Below are 24,703 nucleotides of genomic sequence, written 5' to 3'. Positions count from 1 at the left end.
CCTCTCTCTTTGTTTCTCTCATTCTCTCGCTCTCTCTGTTTCTCTCTTTTTCCCTCTTTCTGTCTCTGTTTCCCTCTCTCTCTCTCTCTCTCTCTCTCTCTTTCTGTCTCTGTTTCCCTCTCTCGCTCTCTGTCTCTCTGTTCCTCTCGCTCTCTCTCTCTCTGTTTCTCACCTTCTCTCTCTCTCTTTCCCTCTCTCTCTGTTTCTCACCTTCTCTCTCTCTCTTTCCCTCTCTCTGTTTCTCTCATTCTCTCTGTTTCTCTGTTTCCCTCCCTCTCTGTTTCCCTCTCTCACTCTCTCTTTCTGTCTCTCTGTTCCTCTCGCTCTCTCTCTCTGTTTCTCACCTTCTCTCTCTCTCTCTTTCCCTCTCTCTCTGTTTCTCTCATTCTCTCGCTCTCTCTGTTTCTCTCTCCCTCCCTCTGTTTCCCTCTCTCACTCTCTCTTTCTGTCTCTCTGTTCCTCTCTCTCTCTCTCTCTCTCTGTTTCTCACCTTCTCTCTCTCTCTCTCTCTCTTTCTCTCTCTCTCTCTCTTTCTGTCTCTCTCTTTCCCTCTCTCTCTGTTTCTCTCATTCTCTCGCTCTCTCTGTTTCCCTCTGTTTCCCTCCCTCTCTCTGTTTCCCTCTCTCACTCTCTCTTTCTGTCTCTCTGTTCCTCTTGCTCTCTCTGGTCTCTGTTCCTCTCGTTCTCTCTGTTTCTCACCCCCTCCCCCTCTCTCTGTTTCTCACCCCCTCCCTCTCTCTCTGTTCCTCCCTCTCTCTCTGTTTCTCTCTTTCTCACACCCTCCCTCTCTCTCTGTTTCTCACCCCCTCCCTCTCTCTCTGTTCCTCCCTCTCTCTCTGTTTCTCTCTGTTTCTCACACCCTCCCTCTCTCTCTGTTTCTCACCCCCTCCCTCTCTCTCTGTTTCTCTCTGTTTCTCACCCCCTCCCTCTCTCTCTGTTCCTCTGTTTCTCTCTGTTTCTCACCCCCTCCCTCTCTCTCTGTTTCTCACCCCCTCCCTCTCTCTCTGTTTCTCACCCTTCCCTCTCTCTGTTTCTCCCTGTTTCCCTCTTTCTGTCCCTCTGTTTCCCTCTCTCTATCTCTGTCTCTCTGTTTCTCTGTTTCCCTCTCTCACTCTCTCTTTCTGTCTCTCTGTTTCCCTCTCTCGCTCTCTCTCTCTCTGTTTCTCTCATTCTCTCGCTCTCTCTGTTTCTCTGTTTCCCTCTTTCTGTCCCTCTGTTTCCCTCTCTCACTCTCTCTTTCTGTCTCTCTGTTTCCCTCTCTCGCTCTCTGTCTCTCTGTTCCTCTCTCTCTCTCTCTCTGTTTCTCACCTTCTCTCTCTTTCTCTCTTTCTGTCTCTCTCTTTCCCTCTCTCTCTGTTTCTCTCATTCTCTCGCTCTCTCTGTTTCCCTCTTTCTGTCCCTCTGTTTCCCTCTCTCTCTTTCTGTCTCTCTGTTTCCCTCTCTCGCTCTCTCTGTTCCTCTCGCTCTCTCTCTCTGTTTCTCACCTTCACTCTCTTTCTCTTTCTGTCTCTCTGTTTCCCTCTATCTCTGTCTCTCTGTTCCTCTTGCTCTCTCTGTTCCTCTCGCTCTCTCTGTCTCTCTGTTTCTCACCCCCTCCCTCTCTATCTGTTTCTCTGTTTCCCTCTCTCTCTGTTTCCCTCTCCTCTCTCACTCTCTCTCTGTTTCTCTGGAACACCTCTGACTTTCCTCAGTCCTCACTTCATTTTCTCTCGGGTGTAGATCATAAACGCCGCTCTGTCACGTTCCGTCTGTTGATCCGTAACCGACTCCACTGTCACGCTTCCATTCTCTGGACCCCCCTTCTGTTAAAATCCAGACGCACAAGACGAGACCCAGAAGCTCAGTGTTTACCTCCTGACGTCCTGTAAATATACCTCAGGAACCGGCTAATCCAGTGGTCCCTACAGAGGTTGGGGGTGTGGTGGGGGGGGGGGGGGGGGGCTGTGGGGGCAGTATCCAGTAAGACCATGGACCGTATAGATGCTGCATTATTGGGAATGTGACACAGTTAACCCCTGGAAAGACAGTAATGACCAAGAAGTTTAACCCCAATCATTAATCCAGTTGTTGGGATTAATACACCCTTCCCTCAGAGGACGGCCAGGGTTTGGATGCCCATGCAGCAGATAAGGTCTCAGAGGATGGCCAGTGATGTAACTGTAGTTTATGATTTGTATAACACACACACACACTGTCTCCTAGCACCACACAGTCCCAGTGCATCAAACACCGGCCACCTGAAAAGAAACCTATCAACAATGGGCAGCAAAAGAGTCCACATGCCTCTTCTGGAAGTACTTGAGAAAACTCACTCATCCTTCATTGATTTTAATGGCGCCCCACGTAGGACGTCTTTTAAAGAAAAGACATGGACAGCTGTCCCTCTAAGAAAGGGTTTTAGGTGCTGATATTTCTGAAGACAATGTCTTTCTTGAGGTGAGTGTTGTAAACACATCACTGATCCTGATTTGTCATAAGCCTGATTTAGCCCCACCCACTAAAAATAAAGTTGGGGAAAAAGACCAAACCCTGCATCTTTCTCTCTGTACCACTACCCTGAAGTGGGAAAATGAGTTGGAAAGTGGTTTAATAGCCATTTACTGAACAGCTATGAGAACCACACCTTTATGGTACATAGTTCCAAGCCAAAAACCACCAAGGAACCCTTTTTTGCAACCTTGACTTGAGGATACACTGGTCTACAGGCTGAGATTGTGCTGCTGTCACCAGCATCAGAGCAAAGAGGGACCCTGTCTTTTCCCCTACACCCCCCCCACCACCTCCACCAGTCCACTGACCCAGATAAGAGCTTTGAACCCCTGGAAAAGAACAGAGTGGAGCCACTGCTCCGGGACGGCTTCCCAGACACTGCTGAGTAGAAATGAGACAGCTCCAGCAATCTCAACCCCAGGAGTGAGGGAGTGAAGCTGGAGTGGTGGTGATGGGGGATGGAGGGGTCTGTGTGTATACAAAAGTGCCTGGTTTGCATTATATGTTGGCTGCTTTCCTCAAAAAAAAAATTGGTAATACTCGTTCTCAGTTCACAAGGTTGCAATAACAATGGATTTGTGCTAAAGACATGTAATTACTAAGTAATAATCTTACACAGGGGGTTAAGGACATCTGGATGATGCAGGAAAGACAAGGGCAGCTTCTGGAGCGTGTTTTTTGTGAATTCACTGCTCCACGCCTCGCGGTCTGCGCCAGGGGTGCACGTCGGGGGCTTGTTTTGCTGATTCCCGCAGACCTGTGTTTCAGGGGACCGTCCCCAGAGGCTCCAGACGTTCAGAAGTAATTTTAACTCTTCGTGCCCACAGGCAGTCTGGCTTCCTCGTCAGGTTCAGATATAGAAGCTAGGAAATGTGCACCGTGGCATGTCTTCTCGTGCTGGGGTTCAGGAGGGGAAGAGCGAGGGCTGAAATATAATGGAGGTACAAGTTATACACATTTTTTTTCAAATTAACCCCGCAGAGCCCAAACATGAAGTCCCAAGACACGGCTGTCAAGTCACGAGACGAGGTGTATGATGCTTGTATAAAAAAAATGACAATGAAATATTTGGAAACCATTAAACCAACTCTTTATTGTAATAATGCTAAGGTGAGCTATAATTTGTACATAACATGCAAGCCCTGGGAACGATACATGGGAATGTTCTCTGAAATCTGAATGAACATAGCTTTTTATTCTTAAGAATTTGTAGCAATGTCTATGTTTGGTCTTGATTTTGTTTTATTATCTTCAATAACCATGTAGTAACACATTAACAACTAGTGTAATAACTGTGTAACTACTGGTGATATATTCACACTTACATGTGGATTGTAGTCATGTAACTAATGTAAATGTACTCTGTCCCATTTATAATTAATTTATGTAATTACATTGTAATAATTGGGTTAAATTAGTGTAATTACATGAGTAATTGTTGGTACACTACAAGGTGTACTACTGTAATGCAGTTGCAACAGTGATAATATCACCAATAGTTACATTGTTGTTACATGTGGTGTTAATGTAATTACACGGTAATTAAAAAAAAAAAAACTTTCTTAAAATTATTTAATTATTGAAATAAAAAGAATGAGGTTGCTTTGGGTTCATGAACTGTTTATATCAGCTGTCTACAGTAAGTGAATAGGGAGTGGTCAACCTGAGCTGAGAGACTAGAAGCCACTCAGTCCAGTCCCGGCCAAGTCCAGTAGTCGTCCATAAGGAAACACTTAAAGATCAAGCGCCCCGCTCGGCGACCCACACAAAGCACACGAGACTTGGGTTTGTCCACTTTTGCATCTCGTTTCCATTACCCCATTCTTAAGATAAATTAGTGTGTGCTTTCCGCATTTCCTGGCCCCTCCCTCCGGGCGCTAGCCACCCTATCGGCTTCCAGAAAGCAGCCAAAGCTTTGATGGCGGGCCCTGCTTAGCGAGAGGGGGCTAGCTCTCTGATCTTCTGCGGGGTGGGCCCCGGTGGAGAATTAGATTTCAATCTGACAGCAAGGGAAAACAACGTTCACCGAAGCCGAATCATTTGGACGGCAACAACAGAGCCCAACGCTAACTCTGGCTCAGCTCCGTGGAGCAGTTTCCTGCTTCTCGAGGGTTCACAGGTCCGTCAGAGTCAGGGGTCCAAAACCCTGTGGTCAGATCTTTGAGGATGATGTGTTAATACATCAACTATACATCAGTCTCTACAGACATCTTTGTGAAAACGGCTGTGGTGTGTAACGTTTTGGTTCAACAATCTGTTGCTCTGCATACTTTCTCCAGTGGTCAAGACTGGAGGGCTGAGAATGATCCACTGCCCAAACCATACGTGCTTTGATGGGGTCCTGTGGGGGATGTCATTAGCAATTACCTTTAACAAGTCATTGATTACAGATTGGAGGAATTGGTGTTATGGTTAAATTTGCCCCCCCCTCCTGCCCCCACCTTGGCAAACTCCCTTTAATTCCCTAAGGTTGGAACAAGACCCTCTAAATGACCTCTAAATAAAATTTGATCATTTTGACCAATGAGATTAAATTCGTCTGTGATGCCTTATGGGATGTTAAACTCTCCAGGTGATTTTCAAATGCATGTGATGCCATGTATCATGATGCTTCCACCACCATACTTCACGCAAGGTACTGTGACAGGGATAAAGGTTAGGGAGGTTTTTTTGATTAATTTTTTTCCCTTATCAAGGGTTCTGTCCTAAAGACATTGATTCTATATTAACCCATGCCTATTTTTTGGAAAATATGTTGTATGTAATCTTTCTGTAAATAGTTCTCTGTAGGAAATGATCTACTGTTACAAGCTTGATGTGGTATCAATAGCAGAAAAACATGTATCTCCAAATTAGCAACTTTACCCGAAAAGGAAAAAATAATAAGCATCTTAACCTACAATGGTAGTCAATGTGAAGTGTTTTATTATAATTAATGTTGGAGCATTTCTATTGGTCCATTCATCATGACTTTCCCACACAATGCGCTGCTGCTGTGTTCAAGTGATGCAGTAAAATACACTTAAAAAAAATGGAGCTACATGTTTTCAGTAGACAGTGACAGAATGGTTTTTCGCATCATCATGGTTCTATGGTTATTTGGAGAACCATAGTCTCTTTTCTAAAACACTTGAAGAACTGCGTTTTTTAAGAGTGTGTAGAAGATATATTTTTAGATCAATCAACTAAATATAATACTGATATAAATCAAGTAGTCTAACATTTGGTTATATTTTTATTTATTTATTTAATGATTTATTTAAAATGGGCGGCACGGTGGTGCAGCAGGTAGGTGTCACATTCACAGGGCTCCAGGGGCCTGGAGGTTGTGGGTTCGATTCCCACTCCGGGTGACTGTCTGTGAGGAGTGTGGTGTGTTCTCCCTGTGTCTGCGTGGGTTTCCTCCGGGTGACTGTCTGTGAGGAGTGTGGTGTGTTCTCCCTGTGTCTGCGTGGGTTTCCTCCGTGTGACTGTCTGTGAGGAGTGTGGTGTGTTCTCCCTGTGTCTGCGTGGGTTTCCTCCGGGTGACTGTCTGTGAGGAGTGTGGTGTGTTCTCCCTGTGTCTGCGTGGGTTTCTTCTGGGTGACTGTCTGTGAGGAGTGTGGTGTGTTCTCCCTGTGTCTGTGTGGGTTTCCTCCGGGTGACTGTCTGTGAGGAGTGTGGTGTGTTCTCCCTGTGTCTGTGTGGGTTTCCTCCGGGTGACTGTCTGTGAAGAGTTTGGTGTGTTCTCCCCGTATCTGCGTGGGTTTCCTCCGGGTGACTGTCTGTGAGGAGTGTGGTGTGTTCTCCCTGTGTCTGCGTGGGTTTCCTCCGGGTGACTGTCTGTGAGGAGTGTGGTGTGTTCTCCCTGTGTCTGCGTGGGTTTCCTCCGGGTGACTGTCTGTGAGGAGTGTGGTGTGTTCTCCCTGTGTCTGCGTGGGTTTCCTCCGGGTGACTGTCTGTGAGGAGTGTGGTGTGTTCTCTCTGTGTCCGCGTGAGTTTCCTTCGGGTGCTCCGGTTTCCTCCCACAGTCCAAAAACACACGTTGGTAAAACATATTTAAAATGTTTTATTTATATCCTGTGTGGACATGTTTGGGTGTGAACTTCAAAAGACTATTTATTTATTTATTCATTTCCAAATATTGCACAAATAAAAAAAATAAAATGGTCTTTCATCAGGATCAATGAGCTGTAAGAGAGACATCAGATCACATTCTAACCTGCTCTTGTTGTTGCTGTTGTTTACCAAGGTTTCTTAGTGTGTCAACGAATGTTGTCCTTTCATCCATTGATAAAAGTCTTGAGAACAGTGTCCTATTGTTTCAAGAGCTTCATCAGCACTTTGTTGTTCTTTGAGGTTTTTACACTTCCAAACCAAGGCCACTGTAAATTAACGAGAACTTATGATAAAAATAAATTTTGAGTGCATCAACACATTAATTACAATAAAACAAGCCACTCAGTTTCTTGTGATCTGCTTAAATAAGAAAACAAGCACATTTCTGATTTTGTCTTGCGACTTACAGAGCGTAAGCACTTTAGAGTTGTTCCACCCCTTCCTCCGAGGTCGTCCAATCACAGCACGGGACTTGGGTTTATCTGAGAGTCTAAAATCGAGGTTAAGCTTCTGTTCCTACCTCCTCACTGCTGTGCACTCAGAGTCAGGGTGAACAGTGAGCGGTTCATTATCATTTAAAGGAACAAGCGCTCCAACTGGCTGATCTTAACAGGGCTCCTTAGATAGCAGGCGAATGCTGTTGTGGGGTTTGATCCTTGTGGTATGTTGACTAAAGCAGCTCCCAGACGTTCTTTAGAAGTCAGTCTGTAAAGGTAGAAACTGTTGATCCTATTAGCATTTAGTCAAGCTCGGACTGCATAGGGAATAGCTTAGCTGGGCAAACCCTGAGGCATTTTTAAGGCTACCAGAAAAGGTAGCACTGCAGAGAAAGAGTTAAAAGCGGGAGGCAGTTGGTTGGGTGGTTGCTGCAGGGGGGATGAAGGAGACTTTTGGGGGTTGGGTGGGGGGAGAGGGTTGTGGGTGGGGGGTGTGTGTAACAGTAAGGCACTTCAAAGCTTTGATGTTGTGAGCTTCTAAACGAAGGCGACTGAAGGTCCTGGCTAATGGGAGCCCATGGGGAGATGAGAGAGGCTGCAGCCGATGTGTGTGTGTGTGTGTGTGTGTGTGTAGTTAAACAGTGTGTATGTGTGTGTTGATCTTTTCATGGATTTGTTTTTATAGGTACATGCCAGTTCTTTTCTTTGTAGCCGGGTTGAAATCTACTCCACACTGGAGGTGACATCGCTACAAAAACATTCGTTTAAACAGGAGTTTAAAAGTTTTTGGATGTAGACAAAGGAAAACACAACATCTAACAATGTCTGCAAAGGTTCCCCCTGCCCTAAAAGCCCACAGAAACCCAATACCTGTTGTAAAATAGTGGCTGTCAGTAATATTTGTGTATTTCATTAATCTTCCAAGGGTAGGTGGCCTTTTTACACTGAACCAAAAAAACACCTGGTAGTACTAGCATTTGAAAAATAATTTAGTGATTATACAGTGTTTAATTTATAGACACCACTAACGTGAATATAAATCCACTGTGTTGTTTTAATATAGATAAATACATGTAGAATTAAAAAAAAAATTCAATTATTAAAATAAGGGTCAACACCATTAATCATGATTAATTGAACATATTGTGTGATTAATTTCCCTTTTTTTAATCAATTGGTAACCCTAGCTCTAACACATGTTGGTAAGTGGATTAGCTGTGTGAAATTGTCCACAGGTGGGAGTGTGTGAGGCCCTGGTGTCCTGGTGTAGACTATGGGCCCACCAACACCACCCTGATCAGGATAATGTGCTTACAAAACAGTGAATGAATAAATAAACGAATGAATAAATGAACAGACCCCAGTTGGTTTCCAGTGCAATAAAACCCAGCAATACACTGATTCATATTAAAATTAGACTATCATTTGCATTCAATAAACATGGGGCGCATACTACCCTGAGGGTCTCCTTCCTGCATGTGGCTCAGTAAATAAAACAAAGCAGCTCATTCCCTGATATTTAACAATCCTTTATTAAATAACCATAATAACAATAATCATCATCATCATAAAAAGCACATTTTGTTCTGTACAAAGCCTCCAGAGCTTCACTGGAAGTCCAACCAGTGCTGAGATTTTTGAGTCAATATTCGGAGGGTTTTTTTTTTTTTTCAGACAGAAGGAAGCTCCGGTCTTTTTTAGCGCCAGAGCAGAGGCTGGAGCAGAATGGCTCCAAGGCACTTGGAAAAGTCCCCCGGTCCAGTGGTAGTGTTGTGTGTGGGTGTGTGTGTGTGTGGGTTCATTGTCCCCTTGAGCAGTACAAGCTATCACACTTAAACTTGTCCTTAAGGGTTTGCAATGCCTCAAAAATACTGGTCTCTACAATTCCTTTTAGGCACAGTCTCCCACAATTCCTCCTGGTGATCGCCTGTGTCTTGTCTTTGCTGGGTTGTTGCAACAGTGATATATTTCCATGAGTGATGTATGTGTGCGTTAATGTATATATGTGTGTTACAAAGCTTGTCAAAAGATTAGGTCCATCTGAGTGGACTGGGAAAAAACTGAACACGTTGGAGATGATCTTTTCTTGACAAAAAGCTGACAAGACCCAACCTGATTTCTCCTGTCAGCTTTTAGCCTGTGCAAGCAAATGGGGTTTAAAAAAAATGGGGAAATGAATGAGCAAATGAGCAAAAATTTCTAAGACTTTTAAGAATGGTCACTATTTCTTAGTCTACATGGAATGACTTGACCTGAAATCCCTTAAAACCCTGGAATTGATTAGGTCCCTTTTACAGCAATCCATAGGTTGCACTGACAAAATGAAAAGAGAGCAATATGGTCCCCCACTCCTGTTGAAAAACACAAAAGCATAGGCACAAGGCCTGGAACAAAACCTACCCACCTCTTATTTTAAGCAGAACAAGGTCCCTTTTGTTTCTTAACATCCTGTTCCATCAACTCAACTCAAAGCCAAACACAAAACAATACCACAGAACTAAACAAGCAGAATGTTTGTGATCTATTAGGAATGGAATGGATGATCTGTCTAGATCATAGCATAGCAAAAAGTACTGACCAGCATTAAGGCATCACATCTCAGGGCCTTGGAAAATAAGAAAAACAACCATCCAAAACCTCATCAAATTCTTCTGAGATCTGCAACTCAGAAGTGGAGAGCACTCCAGTCAATTCCACCATAGATCATCTCCAATTTATAAATCTAAGCTTTATGTTGATATACATTCCTTGTTTTGGAAAATAGGCAGAACCTTTGATATGTACTGATATCTTGTCGTCGAGGCGAAGCTGGGACAACTGTTTCACAAGACATCCCTCCAAGAAATTCCCAAATACCATTCTACCAAAATCCCAGGTCCAGGAAAGAGCTACCTGAACTGAGCGAGAAGTGCCGGTCAGTTGTTCCCATGCCAAGAGGGACATGCACACCAATATACCAAGCTCTTGTCTCTTCATGAGTCCACAAGCATCATTCCAGGGTCAAATCCGGTGATTCCCATGACCTTCGACCGGGCGGCCTTCAAGCTTCCGAACAGCAGCGCTGTTGATTGAGCTTGACTTTGTGTTTGATGCCATCGTAGAGCTCGAAGTTGTAGTTCTCCAGAGTGGTGGACGAGCGTGAGGTCAGACCTCCGTATGAGCAGGTGCAGTAGAGTAAGAGCCCAGCGCACACGGCCCCAAGGAGGACACCCAGGGAGCTCATCACGATGATGGTCAGAAGAATGGGGTCCAGAGTGTAGAGCCAGGAACTCTCCTTGTCCGGCACTCGCGTCACCGGCGGGTCTGAAGAGGGCTCCGCAGTGCTCCACTCTGGATATTGAAGACCTTGAACCAAAGGAAAACAAGGACTTGTTAGGCATGTTTAGCGTGAGCATCATTAGCAACTAAAGCTAAGCTAAAATGTACAACAATGAGGCAACATCTAAATCATCTCCCTGGAGCCTTCTGACAGGGACTTGATGCTTTGCAAACCTCAATGAGCTGACCACTTTTATTCAGCGCTCTCGTTTTTACCCACTTAGCAACAACAAACCAATCTCGGGTGATTGACAAATGGGGTGGAGGGGGAGGGCCAGGGGTAGACTTAATTACGTTTCATTATTGTAAAGAAAAAACACAAGAGAAGGGAAGGGAGATGGGAGATGTCGATAAAGGAGAACAGGGGAAGAGCTGGGAGTTCTACCGGGGGAAGGGGAGGGCCCTGACAATATATATATAGATGAATAGATTCTGGTTAGTAATTAACTTGTCCCTGTCTTCACGTTTTTCTAAAAGGCACCAAACAAAGACATCCTTATGAGGAAGATGAATGCCAGCGGGGCTGAGAAACAAGACATCTTCTTTCCAATGTCTTACATGGGGTGAGGACAATGAACACACACACACACACACACACACACACATACATACACACAACACAGCATTGTGATTGCATGCTTGATTAGTCTGTAAATGTAGCATAGTTCCTTCCTATTGGTCAGCATAACAATATCGCTAACGCACTATTAATATTCCAAGCTTGTAAATATGTCTGTATATTGTACTGGAAATATGGCACCAGTTTGCCATATGCGTCTTCCAAAATGGTGGGAGTCAGTAGATAGTTTGTCCCTCTTAGATGCAGTGGAAAATGCTGAGTTGTGTCTGAGATGAGTGTTTTTTTTATATATATAAAAAGCTGTCAAATAAATAATGAAAAAATAATATTAAGGATAATAAAAAAGTATTTTTCTGGCCAGCAACAATTAGCCTACAGCTAGCCTATATCTGGACAACTTCCTTGTATATTTCTGCTTTTTGAAACATGCCTCAAACAAAATACATTACTAGTACATTTTTGTCAAAAATGCTATGTGCTAATTGTCTGCGCTACAAAAACAAATCCAGATTGACAAAATCTGATGAATTCCACAACTCAGAAACTACGGATTTTCCTGGTGAGAGGCACTTTAAATTCCAACCTAACGGAGCTGGGCAGCCACAGCTATAAAGGGAACATGTTATTGATTATACATGTGTACATGATATGTACAATATGTACATGATATTAATTATAAATGTCACTTTTTCAGTGCATTAGAACATTAATTTGGAGATCTGGAGACCTCAAACCCACACATTGTGAAACAAGAACACCTGTTCAATTCCTTGTGAGTCAAGTCTCAAATCCTAGTAAAAGTGAGCCATTCTGATTGTTTGCTGCTTCGACATGGGGGAACCATACTGCTGTTGTGTTTGGTCCTTGTGTTATTTTGATGGACAGGGGAAGGTTGTTGGGGGGGGTTGTGGGGGTGGGGAGCTTACCTGCATCAAGCTGGTCTCGACTGTTGAGGAGGCGACTCCCTCGAGGGTCCATTCGCTTGACTGTGGAGGAAGAAATAACCCAATGAGATATACATTTTTAATACGCATGATGAATTATGACTCTGCAAAAAGCTGTTGCTATAGAAACAGAGAGGTCATCAGGGTAACTGCAGGTGACCCATATGGAGTCTTTGTAACACCTTTAATAACGAGAGCTCAAGGGTCAATCTCAATGCAATGATGGTTCATAGTGTTCCACACTTGTTTATGCTTTTCTTCAATATCCACTTAACACTGACGGTTCTTCAAGGGTTCTTCATTTAAAGAGAACGGCAAGACCTTATAGACTTCTACAGACTAATGGAGAACCTGTTATACATGGTACTATATAGCACTACAAATGTTCTCCTGTTATTCCATCTCAGCAATCGCAGAACCTTTTTGGTTCTATGTGGAAGTCTTTCTAAAAATGTTCTAGAATCATATACAACACGTACACAAACAAAAACGAGGGTCCTTCGTAGGTTCTTTAGTAAAAGTAATGGCTCTAAAGAGCACCATGAGTGCACTCTTCTGAATTGTTAAATGGTTCTTTGCATGGTAAACTTGTTCTAGGGATTGATGATTTTGTAGAGAACCTTTTTCAAAATGGTTCTATTAAAGAGGATACTCACTGGTTTAAACAAAAACACTTGTTGTTTATGCAAAAAACACATTTGTTGCATAAACAAATGTTGGGGATGTTTCCTCACCACTTGTGCTCACCAGTCTGTTAGAAACTAGCGCTAAAAACTGATCTAATGTCTTTACATAGCCCCGTTGTCTGTAAATGGGTAAAAAACAAAATTAAAGGTCTCAGTTGGGTATGCTAGGTTCTCTCTCCAATGTTGAAAAGCATGAAACATGATGAAGATGTTACTCTATTCCTGCTTCATTGGTGGAACATATTGATTTATTTTCATTGTTTCAGATTACTTAAGGTGGAAATGTCTCCGACTTCGGGAGATGGCTAACTACATGAAAGTAAACACAGAGCGAAAGTGCTACAAATCTAAACAAGTCAAGTTACAAGTGAGTTTCTGTGGGTATCAAACAGTGAATAAAAACTTAGACATGTTACGCTTCAGCCACCTACACACAAGAGTCATCTTTGTCCTCAAACATACTGTTCCACCTTAAAAGATGCAGAGCTTCTGAACATAAACCAACTAGAAAGTTTCCCCACTTTTTTTTTATGTCACACTGAACCTTATACATCAAGATGAACCACATTGATCTTGAAGCATTTGCTTTAACCAAGAACCCCAAACCCTCCCCGTCATCACAGACTCAGATTTAGAAAAATAACAGTTTTATTGGGACATTTTTAAAAGCACATTTCCTTTTTTTCTTTTTTGTTTTCAAGCAAAAAATATTGTTCACATTTTGATTCTGAAACAGCCATTAACTTCTGTTAAGACTGAGGTTCAGCGCGGCCACAGTTATTAGGTACATTCATGTAAAAGAAGGCCTTCAACACCAACACCATCATCCTGCTCCTAAACCCATCAGCACTGGATCCACCTCCAGGAGCTGTGTGTGGAGCGATAAAAAGGCCCGGGACGTCAAGCACGGTTAGGTGGGCTCTCACAGCACAATGCTGCCTTTTGTTCAGTCGAGCGTCAGAACCAGCGCCTGCTGAGCCTACACCAAATAAAGGCCGGAGAAATCGATGTGGGAATCCATGTAGCGCCAACGCGAAAAAGGGCGCAGAGGCTGACTGACTTCATTGTGAGCAATATGTTCAACAAGGGTGAGACAAACCGAATCAACACCTCCGAGGATGCGCCCACCTCTCCTGTTCTACAAGCCCCGAGACCCCTGTGTCCAAAGGAACACACTGAGGAAATGACAACACCAGCCATATATTGCTCTGCACACTTTCATCATCGCTCTTTCACTCTGTCCTTCTATAGATCCAGAGGAAAACCAAATAGTTACAGGGTTTTAAAACTCCAGCAGCCAACTGCTGTGTCTGATCCACTTGTGTCAGTGCCAGTGCACTAACACGCTGCAGCGCTGAGAATGAGTCACCTTTCCGATGATGACCTACCCGCTCTGAGGTGGTCCTGTAGGGTTTCTGGACAGTTGATGGACAGGGTAAAAGAGGGCTAACAAAGAATGCAGAGCAACAAACACAGTTGGACTGCAGTGGTCTGTTGTGGAACTGGAATCAGAGACGAGTTGCTCTGGTGAGTGCTTTCTCCCTTTGAAGAGCAGGTGGAGGAGTGTGTGTGGGGGGTGTGGGGTTGAAGGTCTCCCAATGATTCCCCAGTGAAGGCATCTGGGGAGAATGGAAGATGGCGGGTTTGGCAGCAAACCTCTCTGGGCGTGAAGTAGCCGCGCGTCCCTGGAGAAAGCTTTGGCTCATTAATGTGGTCTCCAGGGAAGAGTGAGATAGAGGGGGTGGGGGGTGGGGAGGGGGTGGACACTTCCAGCTGCTTTAATAAATGCTATCTGCTCCATTAAGTAATTAGAAATATTAAGAGCTTGGAGAGAGAGAGAGAGAGATAGAGAGAGAGAGCAAAGATTGAGTGAGAAATAGAGAGAGTGAGAAATGAGACAGAGAGAGAGAGAGAGATGTTGGTTGATTTAAAAGCACATTGCAAGCCAGTGCCAAAACATATTTTACTGCCTACGTCTCCTGGAAAAAGAGCCAAAGGTCTCTCTCTCTCTCTCCCCCACATCTCCATTTTCCCTGTTGGAAAATTTCCCCATCATTCTCCCCTCACACGGCACAGCAACCTGTTTCTATAGCAACGCCACACAGGTGATGATTAAAGGTTTAGTCTTAGTTTTGGGTCTAAATCCTCTAATCCCAGCTTAGCTTTACACCCACCATGAAGCTGTACACCCGCTGCACAAATCTGCCTCGCCACGTCGACTGATTCTGGACCAGCTCCAGTTGTCGTCCAATTTTTCAAAACAGTCGGATCTAAACACTTAAAAAAAAATTCTCCCTAAGACAGAGTGTCCTTCAAGGTCTCTCGGAGATGTTTCCCAACTAATCCCGGGTCAAGCTGAAGTTGGAAACAGGAAGTCGGCTTGGAATTGTGGCATTTTCAACTTCCAAGTCCAAGCCAAAGTGGGACACAGTAGTGAACAAATGCAGTAGATGCCTTCTCAAAACAGGAAACCTGTTGATCAATGTAGGCCCACTGCCAATTGGTCAGGACTGAATCTACATGCTGATTGGTGAAAGACAGACCTCAAGATTTTCTTTTCTAGCTGACTAGGTAATGCTAATTTGTCAAAGACTTGAGTTGAGAACCCCAGACTTCCCAGTATTCCCAGTTTATTTCTTAATGTTTTTGCAACCTCTGACTTGCAAACTGTAGAGCAAAAGTGTTGGAATTCCGGCTGACAATTTGGTGCTAATTTGTCAAACACGAGATGAGAACACCAAAATTCCCAACATTCCCACATTATTTTCTTTACATTTGATGAAATGTAATCAAAAAATGTGGGAACACTGGAAATTCTTGCTGACCATGTGATGCAAATTTGTCAAATTCTTGAGTGGAGGAATCTAGAATTCCCAGTTTTCCCACATTGCTTATTTAACTCAAGTCAGAGGTTGGAAATTACCACTTAACAAAGAATTTAAGACTCTGATTGGCTTAAGTGAAGGTTGTTTACATATTGTAAACCAACTATTGGAGTGATACTGACCATTATCCCGAAATCAACAGTGGACACAAGTACGATCCATAAAAACAAAGTAGATTCAAGCGTCCACTTGTCGACAGCCTCATTTTGGAAAAACGGCACATGCTAATGCAAATGTAATTTGATCAATTACTCCGAACGTGCCAGAGAAGACGGAAGCATATGGAAGCGTCGGACGCTATTTGCTGCTCTAAAGGACCTGGAAAGCCTCTGGCAGGGGGAAAATGGCTAGCAGCTGTTGGGAGCCCACAGACCCGGCTCCCTGCGCTCGCTCCGTCCTCATTAGGATGAGGTGGTTAAGGGAAGCAGCTGTCTTTGTTTATACGCCTTGTTTTGGGGGCCCTGAATGCTGACAGTCGTTTGGTCTGAATAACGCACGCCTACGCGCTTCTGGCTCGATGTGGAGCAGGCCCACGCACTTCTTTTTTTTTTTTTTTGGCGAAGGGGGGTTTCTGTAGGTATAAATGTGAGGAACACTAAGAAATAAAGGCAGCACCCTGGTGATATCCTGAGAGGAAGGAAGCGGGAGGTCTTAGGTACAGTTTCAGACCCCAGTTCGTTTTGTCTAAGTTTGCTGTTTTGATCAATTCAAAATTAGGTGGAATTTTAAATCTAATTCCAAGCATATTTCCATTAGTGAGCCTTTTTATCGCACCACCACAGGGCTTCTGCACTTGTACAAACCTTTTCTCAAGCGCCCCCCTCACCCTAACCCACAATCCCCTCCCATTCTTGGTTTCTTTCCACAGTTAGCACACATTTCAAGTGGTCCATTCCCTACTATGGCTAAGAAATAACAAAGGGAAATCTTCATCAACATCAGGATCCCTTCCTAAGTGCAAACAACTGCCCTTTTACCCATAAACCATTGCCTTGTTTTGAATCACACTAGTTGCAGACAGTTTTACAGCGCAGTTTAGATCAATGACAGCTTGAAGACAGCCTTGATCTCTTGATCCATCCCGGCATCTGCTCCGGGAATCTTGCCCTGGTTTGGGACGGCTTGAGGAGGCAACTCTCCAGCCGAAAGGTTAGCAAAGCATTGAAGGTAGAGTCCTGAATAAGGCGATTAAGGTCATTGGGTCGTGGCGTCACATTCACAGAGCTCCGGATGATTCCGCAGCATTCCAAGGAGCATTCCCCATGGCACAGGTCATGAGGAAAAGCTTAGGTCCACACTGAGAACAGCCATGCAGGAACCCTTCTAGACAACCAAGTAGCTTGAGTTGGCACTTGCTGTCAATTCCTGGTAGGACGCTCCGCAGCAAACAAGCTGGAAACTCCTGTCCAAAACAGTCTGTCTCACAGTGTCGCACAGATAAAAAGACAAAAATAAGTCAAGGTAGAGCAGGACGAGTAGATGCTGGTTCCTTGCCATTCTAATTCCATGCGCAAGACCGGTTGGTCTTACTCGAGGTATCCCTTCCACTCTTGCAACCCTTGAGTCTGTCCTGCAGGTCCAGTCATGGGCTAGTGGATTTGTCAAGAAGTCTGCAAGACATCTGCAGGTGCCCACCTCACCAGTAGGAGTTTCCATCCCCCTTCTCCACCCAAACTGTCAACTTGTGGCTCGCCCCTGACCTAGGCGTAGCCCCGTTTGGGTAGTGAGCATTGTGTGGACTGTAGTAAGCCATGGTGGGCCGGCTCCTCTTGGCTGTCAGGCGGCGGCAGCCTATGGCCATGACTATGGCAATGACCAGGAACAAGATGGCGCCTCCGCCAGCCATGAAGTAATACCAGTTGGGGGAAATAGGTGGCACTGACAGCGTATCTACTGTTGGCTCACTCGTGCCTGGTGGAGAGATATATACAATATATGTGATAACACCCCACATTACTGCTGAGGCTCATTGTGCAAACATAGCAGAGCAGAAAGCACTCTCTCACTGTAGTGACCGTATTGAATGGAATTGGATCCTGCTATTATTATTATTAACATTATTCCTATTTTTATTACAATTGCTGTTGTCTTTATTCCTCTTTTCAAAACAGCAGCTACAGTGAAAGTAAGGGTTGCAACAAACAGCAGAGTAATGTAAAGTGATATCCAAAAGCTAACAATCTAAGGCTAAGTTCACACAAATAAAATCCGACTCACTGACCAAATCTGATTATTCAGAGGTTAAAGTCCTATTGTCCGTCCAAAGCAATTTTGGAAATGAAGGATTGGAAAACAGACTGGTGTTCTATGTGATAAATAGAGTATTATAAAAAGCCATGATACAAAATTAACGCACGTATGTGAATGCAATAATTTTTCACAGGCTGAAGCTTGGACGTGCAGGGTGTCTTTTGCAAACCTGGAGTCTCCGAAGAGGAGGGTGCAAGGGCACCAATTTGCGCAGAGTTCATACAGATCTAACCAATCTAAAACTGATATAGGCCTACTGTGACATAAGCTGCTTACATTTTATTTTTTTTTTACAAACACTTAAAATGAATTATAACACGTTTTATTACCTTTGACATTATTAGTGTTGACAAATGTCACACATTTATTTTCCCCACATTTTATTAAAAAAGGAAAATACATTGACCAGTCCATTTCCATTCCCTGAACACCTCAAATGAACATGAAAATCCTTTGGAAGGATGTACACGGACCATTCCTCAAAGTTGTTGTTGACTGTTTCTTCACAGCAGTGTGAAATTATGAAGAACTGAACAGAAATAAAATTTGTGTAAATTTTCAAATCCAGTAGGAAGTATCTGATTCATAATAATGTGAACGTAGCCTGAGAGGTCAAGCATATCCTCTACCGAGAGTGCCCCATCATCCTAGTCCTGAGGAGCATTGGTCTTGAAAGAAACCATTATATTTTTGCATAAAGACTTGATGCAAGAAATGATGCAAGAAACAAAGACCCTGTGCTACTCTACCCTGATTAGTAGAGCTCAGACATTTGGCAAGTATTTGTTATTCATTATTAGGCATGTATTAATGAGTTACAATGCTTTTATAAAGCATTAAATATACACAACCCTTAGAAAGCACTACTACATCTATCTATTCGAAGCATAAACACAGTAAAGTACAACTTTATAGCAATTCCATAGCTCCTGAAATGATTAGCTCTCCAGGACTAAGGGCAGGTTAGCTACAAAGGGTAGTTTCAGTTCTATCATCATCCAGGGGAGGGTCAGAGGGTTATTTAGGGGCTGCATTCAGAACAGGGGTCTGGAAAGCCAAGCAGAGCCACATGCATTTGGGTTCTGTTCATTCCAGCTTGAGATGGTTACACGATGCAGACAAATAAATAGGGTCTCTTTCGTTTCTTCGTTTGTTTTTAATGGTCATCTTGTTGTAAATTGATTGACAGGGTTGTTCGATGTTCTAAGACTGGGTCACATGATGTGTCTATGTACAATGGTATTTGTCCTCATTAAACAAATGTAATATTTCAGCAATATTTCCAATATATCCTGTATTTATTATGCTCTCTCTCTCGCCCCCCCCCCTATCTAACTCCCTATATATATATACTTTAGTACTTTAGTGACCACTCTAGCAACCACATGGGATACCAAGCATACAAATACATGACGTTATGTTATATATATATATATATATATATAACATAACGTCATGTATTTGTATGCTTGGTATCCCATGTGGTTGCTAGAGTGGTCACTAAAGTACTTCAGGTGGTTGCTAAGGTTTTTCAGGTGGTTGTTATGGTGTTTCAAGTCATTGCCAAAATGTCCGAGGTGGTTGCTATGACAGTTACTGGGGTATTTCATATAATGGCAAAAAGTGTTTCATCTGGTAGATATGGCATTTCAAGTGGTGGTTAAGGTGTTACAAAGTGGTTGCTGTATCATTGTCAGCATGTTCCCAGGAGGTTGGTAGGGTGTTCCAAGTGGTGATTACAGTGGTATTTCAAGTGGATGCTAAGATGGTCATTGCTAAAGTGCTGCTAAACGTGGGTGCAATGTGGTCAGCAAGGTTTTTTTATTTGGTATCCCAAGTTGTTGCTAGGTGGTTGGAAGCACACTATGACTGGACACCAATCCTGTTAGGAACACATACTACAATGCATTATGGGACCTGTAAGCTATGGATTTAGGGATTGATCAAAACAGGGGACCAACTGAATAGTTGCCAGCTCCATCTGAAATCCAGATCTGTGGATGATGACCTAGAACTCCTAGTTTCCAGAGTGTCCCAGTGTATCATTCACTGCCTTTTCTGTGGGGATGGAAAAGCTGAACATCTGTGTTCAAAACATGCTGTCAGAAATGTCTATCAAATGTTCGACCATAGTGCAGATGTTAGTTACAATGCTTTTGTCAACAATGCAACGCTCACCCAGAATCATCTACTTGCACTGACCTAGACTGTGGCTTAAGGCAAGTACCACAAGGCTAAGCAGTAAGCTTCTTTTCAAACAGCAGACCCAGGATCAGGCCTTCATTTCTGGACTAGGACCCAGATCCACTGGGTTGTATGAGTTAGAACTGAACCTGGATCTGCTCTACCACACCCAGAGCACAACAAGCAAGAAGCACAAACCAAACATACTTTCAAGAAGCAGGAAAAAGAAGGGGTCAAACTCACTGGTCAAATCTGGAGGGAAGGCGGTGAATGGTTCTGAGAGAGAGAGAGAGAGAGAGAGAGAAAGAGAGAGATTCACTGTAAAACATATACTAAATAAAAACATAAACATACAATACATACAATAATCCTAAACATAATTTCCATAATGTTCTCCCCCAACAGATTACAGTACTGTTTCTGTTATTTGTCATTAGTGGAAATGAGTCTGCATGGATGTAGTGAAACAGCACATCCAGTGGACAGTAAAATGAAAGCAATATCACCAATTTAAAATGTTTTGTGTGTGTGTGGGTGTGTGTTCCCCTTCACTTCCACGTTCCAGTGATGAAGCAAATTTAGCAAACAGTAATTAGCATGAATACAAGATGAAGGTTTAGTTATGAAAGCTGAATTATCAATATCCAAGAGCTGGGCAAGAAATCAAAGGCTCATCCAGAATTTACAAAGCTATGTTAAAATTCATTAGGGGTTTTCAGACTAATTGGATTCAGCAAGCACTTTTAGCTCATGTCAAAGTGCTCAAGAAACCACTGCTAAGCAATAGATGCAGTTTTGCTTTTGTCTACTCCATTTGTTTTCCCTAAATTGCATCATTTCCTCCATTTGCTTCTCTGAGAAAGCGGGTAATTTTCTCTTTGTGAAGGCTTTGATTCGCTAGCCTGTCGAGTACGTTGCGTGACTTATGGCTTTGGACGTGTTTTTGATGTGGTCTCAGGTTGCGGCGAGCCTTCAAAGACTCTGACGGGCTTTAGAACACAACAATTAGGACGGGATACACCATGGAGTTGAAGGTAGAAGGTGGTTGGTGCTCGGGGAGGTGGGGTTTCTTGGCAAGTGTGGCACGGCTCGGCATGAGCGTCCAACTGCAGTGGCTGATAAGAGGGCTCCCGGCATGAATTGCGAAGGGAAGGAGTGGTGGGATCACAGCAAGAGTACGGCAGCCCATAAGCTAAGGAGGTTTACTGAGTTTTGGAAGGGAAATTGGTCACTGAGGTCAGCAGCTGAAAGCTACAATGGTTTAATTAGCTCAGGGACATGGTTTCACTGTCAAAAGACTTGCAATCACTTGTATGCAATAATACTTTAATATATATCTAAACAATCTAAGAAAACTTGTCAATGCAAATTTGATTCAATATACTGTAATCACATAACTGTACCTTGGTAGATACTTTGTAATTACATATTTAAAAAAATAATATTTACACACAATGAACTACTGTGTCATTAATGTCCATCTTTAAAACAGAATTGCATACTTTAGCTTTAATTACACTAGTATTACATGCGTTAGTGGGTAATTACACAATTATTACACATAAATGAATAATTAAATTGTTTTTTTTTAACTAATAAAACTGTGCTTCCAAACTCCTGGACAAATATATCTCTGACCCTTTTAAAACCCTAATCCGCTATGCTCTGAACCTACCCACAGGGGCTGTCGAATGCATTCGGTTTCAGAGAACAGTGTTTACAAACACAGAAAGAAAAGTGAGGAGAGAATAATGAAATATAGATTAGCATCGGGGCCCACAGGGCTTTGTGGCCTAGTTTTCATTCTATATTCTGTGTTTGATCGCAAGTAATGTGCCACTCATTTTTCCCCCTTCCCTCTCCCTTCCTCTTCTTTTATGTTTTAATTTTATTTCGAGGAGCTTGAGAAGCACGGGAAGATGGCTGCTGGGTCTGCTGGAGTTGACGCAAATACAAAGCATCTGGGGCGTGAAACGTAGGGACAAAAGAGAGCTAAAGATGTTAGAACTGGAAGAGGGAAGTCAGTGGAGAGGCAGGTGCAACACAAGTGCAGGGATAGTCCGGAGGTTCATGGGTTAGAAGCATTCGCTGGTCCTGGAGAACCATTTACCATTGGCTTTTGGAGTTTAGCTTCTAACATAGGTGACATTTTATGTGGTAAGAGGGGCCCAGTTTGACCCTGAATGTGACAGAGATAGTTTGCCAAAGGAAAGTAGTGATGGGGAGTCAGCCCTAAAATGGTGAATCGACTCTACACAAATGACTCTGAGTCAAAGCCAATTCATTCTACCAATGATCTAATTCAACCCAAAGTTTGATGCTGATGCTGCTCTAGAGCCCCCCTTTTGACACCCCCTCTGATGTGATATTACCAACTCAATACAACACAGCTATAAAGCGGAGTAATACACATAGGGTAAAAATCAGTGCTCTTATAATGTATATCAGCACTTAGCAAATGGCTCCCGTCCAATCAGATTAGTCTGTAGAACTAGCTGATGTATAATGTATTGTCATTTCTAATGTAAGAGTATATGCATATTTTGAACACACACATTATGCAGAGCATTATCAGACTGAAATGTATAAGTCACAACTGTTGACCTTCGTATATTGAAGTGAGCTCAATAATAATGAGGGGTTTCCACATATTTCTGTTCATTTTTGTAGCTCAGTGTAAGTACTGCGTATACAACATAATTTATTACGGAGTTAATAACGCATTATGAACACACATTCATGGGAAACACATCTTCATCTCAATCATTGAGACCTTGGTGAGATAAATCAGATCTGACAGTGTGTGGGATGTGGACAAGGCGGGAAGATAAATCACAAACATGTGGGAATGATCATTAAAAAAAAAAATGTCAAGGCACTTACGGTTACATTCCTCCAGCGGTGTGCTCGAGCTCATGTGGATGTTATCAATCCAGATGTGGCCAGTGGTGGCTTTCTCAAAGACACCTTCGATGACAACCTGCCAGAAAGTGTTAACATTCGACGTCAAAACGGAGAAAGTACACAAGATTTCCTCAATAACTGTCATTATATGTTAATAACACATTAACAGCAATGTAACTACTCGTGACAAGGGTTCCAGCTTGTCATTGCAATTAGCCACAATATAATTTCTCAACGAAACAGCTTCACAGCCAACAGATCACCTGAAATTCTTTGGGGGATCGAGGTATGATGGTGCGTCCCTCCTTCCAGATGGGTTCCTGATTGCCATGGAGGGCCCAGAGAAGGGTTTCCTCTTGGAGTGGGTTCCGTAGCAAGATTCTCAGGGTTCCTTCATCCTCAAGTTGATAGGAGAACTTCAGGCAAAGTGGTCCGGTGTCAGGACCCACTTCAGGGCTGAAGAGCCTGGCTTTCTTGCCTTGCGTCTTAGGGCTAGCCTCAATGTAAAGGTAGCTTCCTAAACCTGTGGAACAGCAGCAACATCAATTATGCCAAAAAGCAGAAAGCAATTTTATTTCATGATGGGAAGCCTACATATTTTTCAAACTAAAGTGCTAACCCATCAATGGTAGAATGAGGTTACACCAAAGCAGTGAGTCATCTACATAGAAACAACAATTTGTTCATTATAAGCAAGAATGCCCATAAAATTCTCAAAAACAAGACATAAAATAAATAAATGTAAGATTCTTATATGGTCAAACTTTTTTGGGGGAAAGAATCTGAAGGACATTTAAGAAAACATGTTGTTGGAAATGCCAAGTAACGTGTCTTTTAGTATCAATGCTTTTTCAACAGTGGTATTCCACAAGGCTCTGTTCTAGGGCCCCTCAGGTTATTTGTGTGTTTCCATGCCTAATGCCCTCCTAATGTTTTCCGATTTGCTAAACAGACATGTTGGAACTGTAAAATTCCTAAGTGCATTTGCCATGTGTTGACCATATGATGTTTTATATATGGACGCTATTCTGAGATTGTAAAACACTCGAGTGGTGTGAACGGTAGCTGTTATCCACTGTAAAGCTTTTTCTAAGTGGTCAGTGGTTTTCTTTGCCACTGTCCTTCCACTAAACAAGCTTTAGGAAATGTGAAACCTGGTGTGTGGTGTTTGTAAACACACAAGACAAGGAGCTAAAATGTCCCTGAGTCCCTGAGACCTACTTCCAAATGTCAAAGGAAGCAATTTATGGATAGCTCTGGACCGCAGAACATTCAGGCACTTAGCACCACGTCTTCATTTAATTGGCACCCGATTCTTAATAGTGTAGCGTGCAATCCAATGGGAGTAATTCAGTCAGAGCCAATGAAAAGCCCCCCTGCCTTGCAGGTGACATTTAAACTGTCTGCTTTTTGTCAGCCTCTGGGCATGCAAAGCAGCATGAGGGTGACGTTGGCCAACTGGGCCCGTGACAGTGTGTCCCCAAGCTTTTCCTGACGGTGTACATCCTCGACACTAGTCTCTCGCTGTTCTGTTCTGAGCAGAATGCCATGCTGTGTTTGTTGAAAAAGTCAAGTGTGTCATTGTGGAAAAGCCAACCGTCTTGTCATTAGTATTAAGGCTGTGTGCGAGCAGTGGCGTCCCACAAGGTTCCGCTCGAGGGCCCCTCAAGTGATTTGAGGGTCTGTTTGCTATGCCTAATGCCCCCCTGATGTTTTGCGCTTTGCTAAGTCGACATCTCGTGACCATTTGATTTTCTAGGTGCATTTGCTGTCACAGACTTAATCTGCTTTTTTGAGAACACAGGTGCAAAAAAGGAAACAAAGAAAGGAAAGGGGTATGAGGGGGTGCCAAAACAGGGCAAAACTCTAAGCAAGTTTGATCTCAGGCTAATCCAAGTTTGGAGGGTCAAGAGGGTCCAATTTGCCT

At 43.2% G+C, this 24,703-nt stretch overlaps 1 protein-coding gene and 1 long non-coding RNA gene across 2 annotated transcripts in view; one reads left to right on the top strand and one right to left on the bottom strand.

The window, feature by feature from the left end:
- LOC136687369 (uncharacterized) overlaps positions 1-24,703 on the top strand; it is a 36,208-nt gene that overhangs the window by 6,756 nt on the left and 4,749 nt on the right. Inside the window, exon 2 of the long non-coding RNA XR_010800444.1 lies at positions 10,821-10,906. This is a non-coding gene — a long non-coding RNA (uncharacterized lncRNA). The remainder of the gene's footprint in view (positions 1-10,820; positions 10,907-24,703) is intronic.
- nrp2a (neuropilin 2a) overlaps positions 8,558-24,703 on the bottom strand; it is a 78,507-nt gene continuing 62,361 nt past the window's right edge. The window contains exons 13-17 of the mRNA XM_066661729.1: positions 23,040-23,299; positions 22,756-22,852; positions 20,116-20,148; positions 11,850-11,909; positions 8,558-10,370 (exon numbers count right to left, since the gene is read on the bottom strand). Coding sequence (XP_066517826.1) covers positions 10,066-10,370; positions 11,850-11,909; positions 20,116-20,148; positions 22,756-22,852; positions 23,040-23,299 — 755 coding nt within the window. The 3' untranslated portion in view covers positions 8,558-10,065. The remainder of the gene's footprint in view (positions 10,371-11,849; positions 11,910-20,115; positions 20,149-22,755; positions 22,853-23,039; positions 23,300-24,703) is intronic.

The sequence above is a fragment of the Hoplias malabaricus genome, chromosome 2 (genome assembly GCF_029633855.1).
Source record: "Hoplias malabaricus isolate fHopMal1 chromosome 2, fHopMal1.hap1, whole genome shotgun sequence".
Lineage (NCBI taxonomy): Eukaryota > Metazoa > Chordata > Actinopteri > Characiformes > Erythrinidae > Hoplias > Hoplias malabaricus.
Note: the sequence above shows the minus strand (reverse complement) of the source record. Positions and strands in the feature narration are given on the sequence as shown.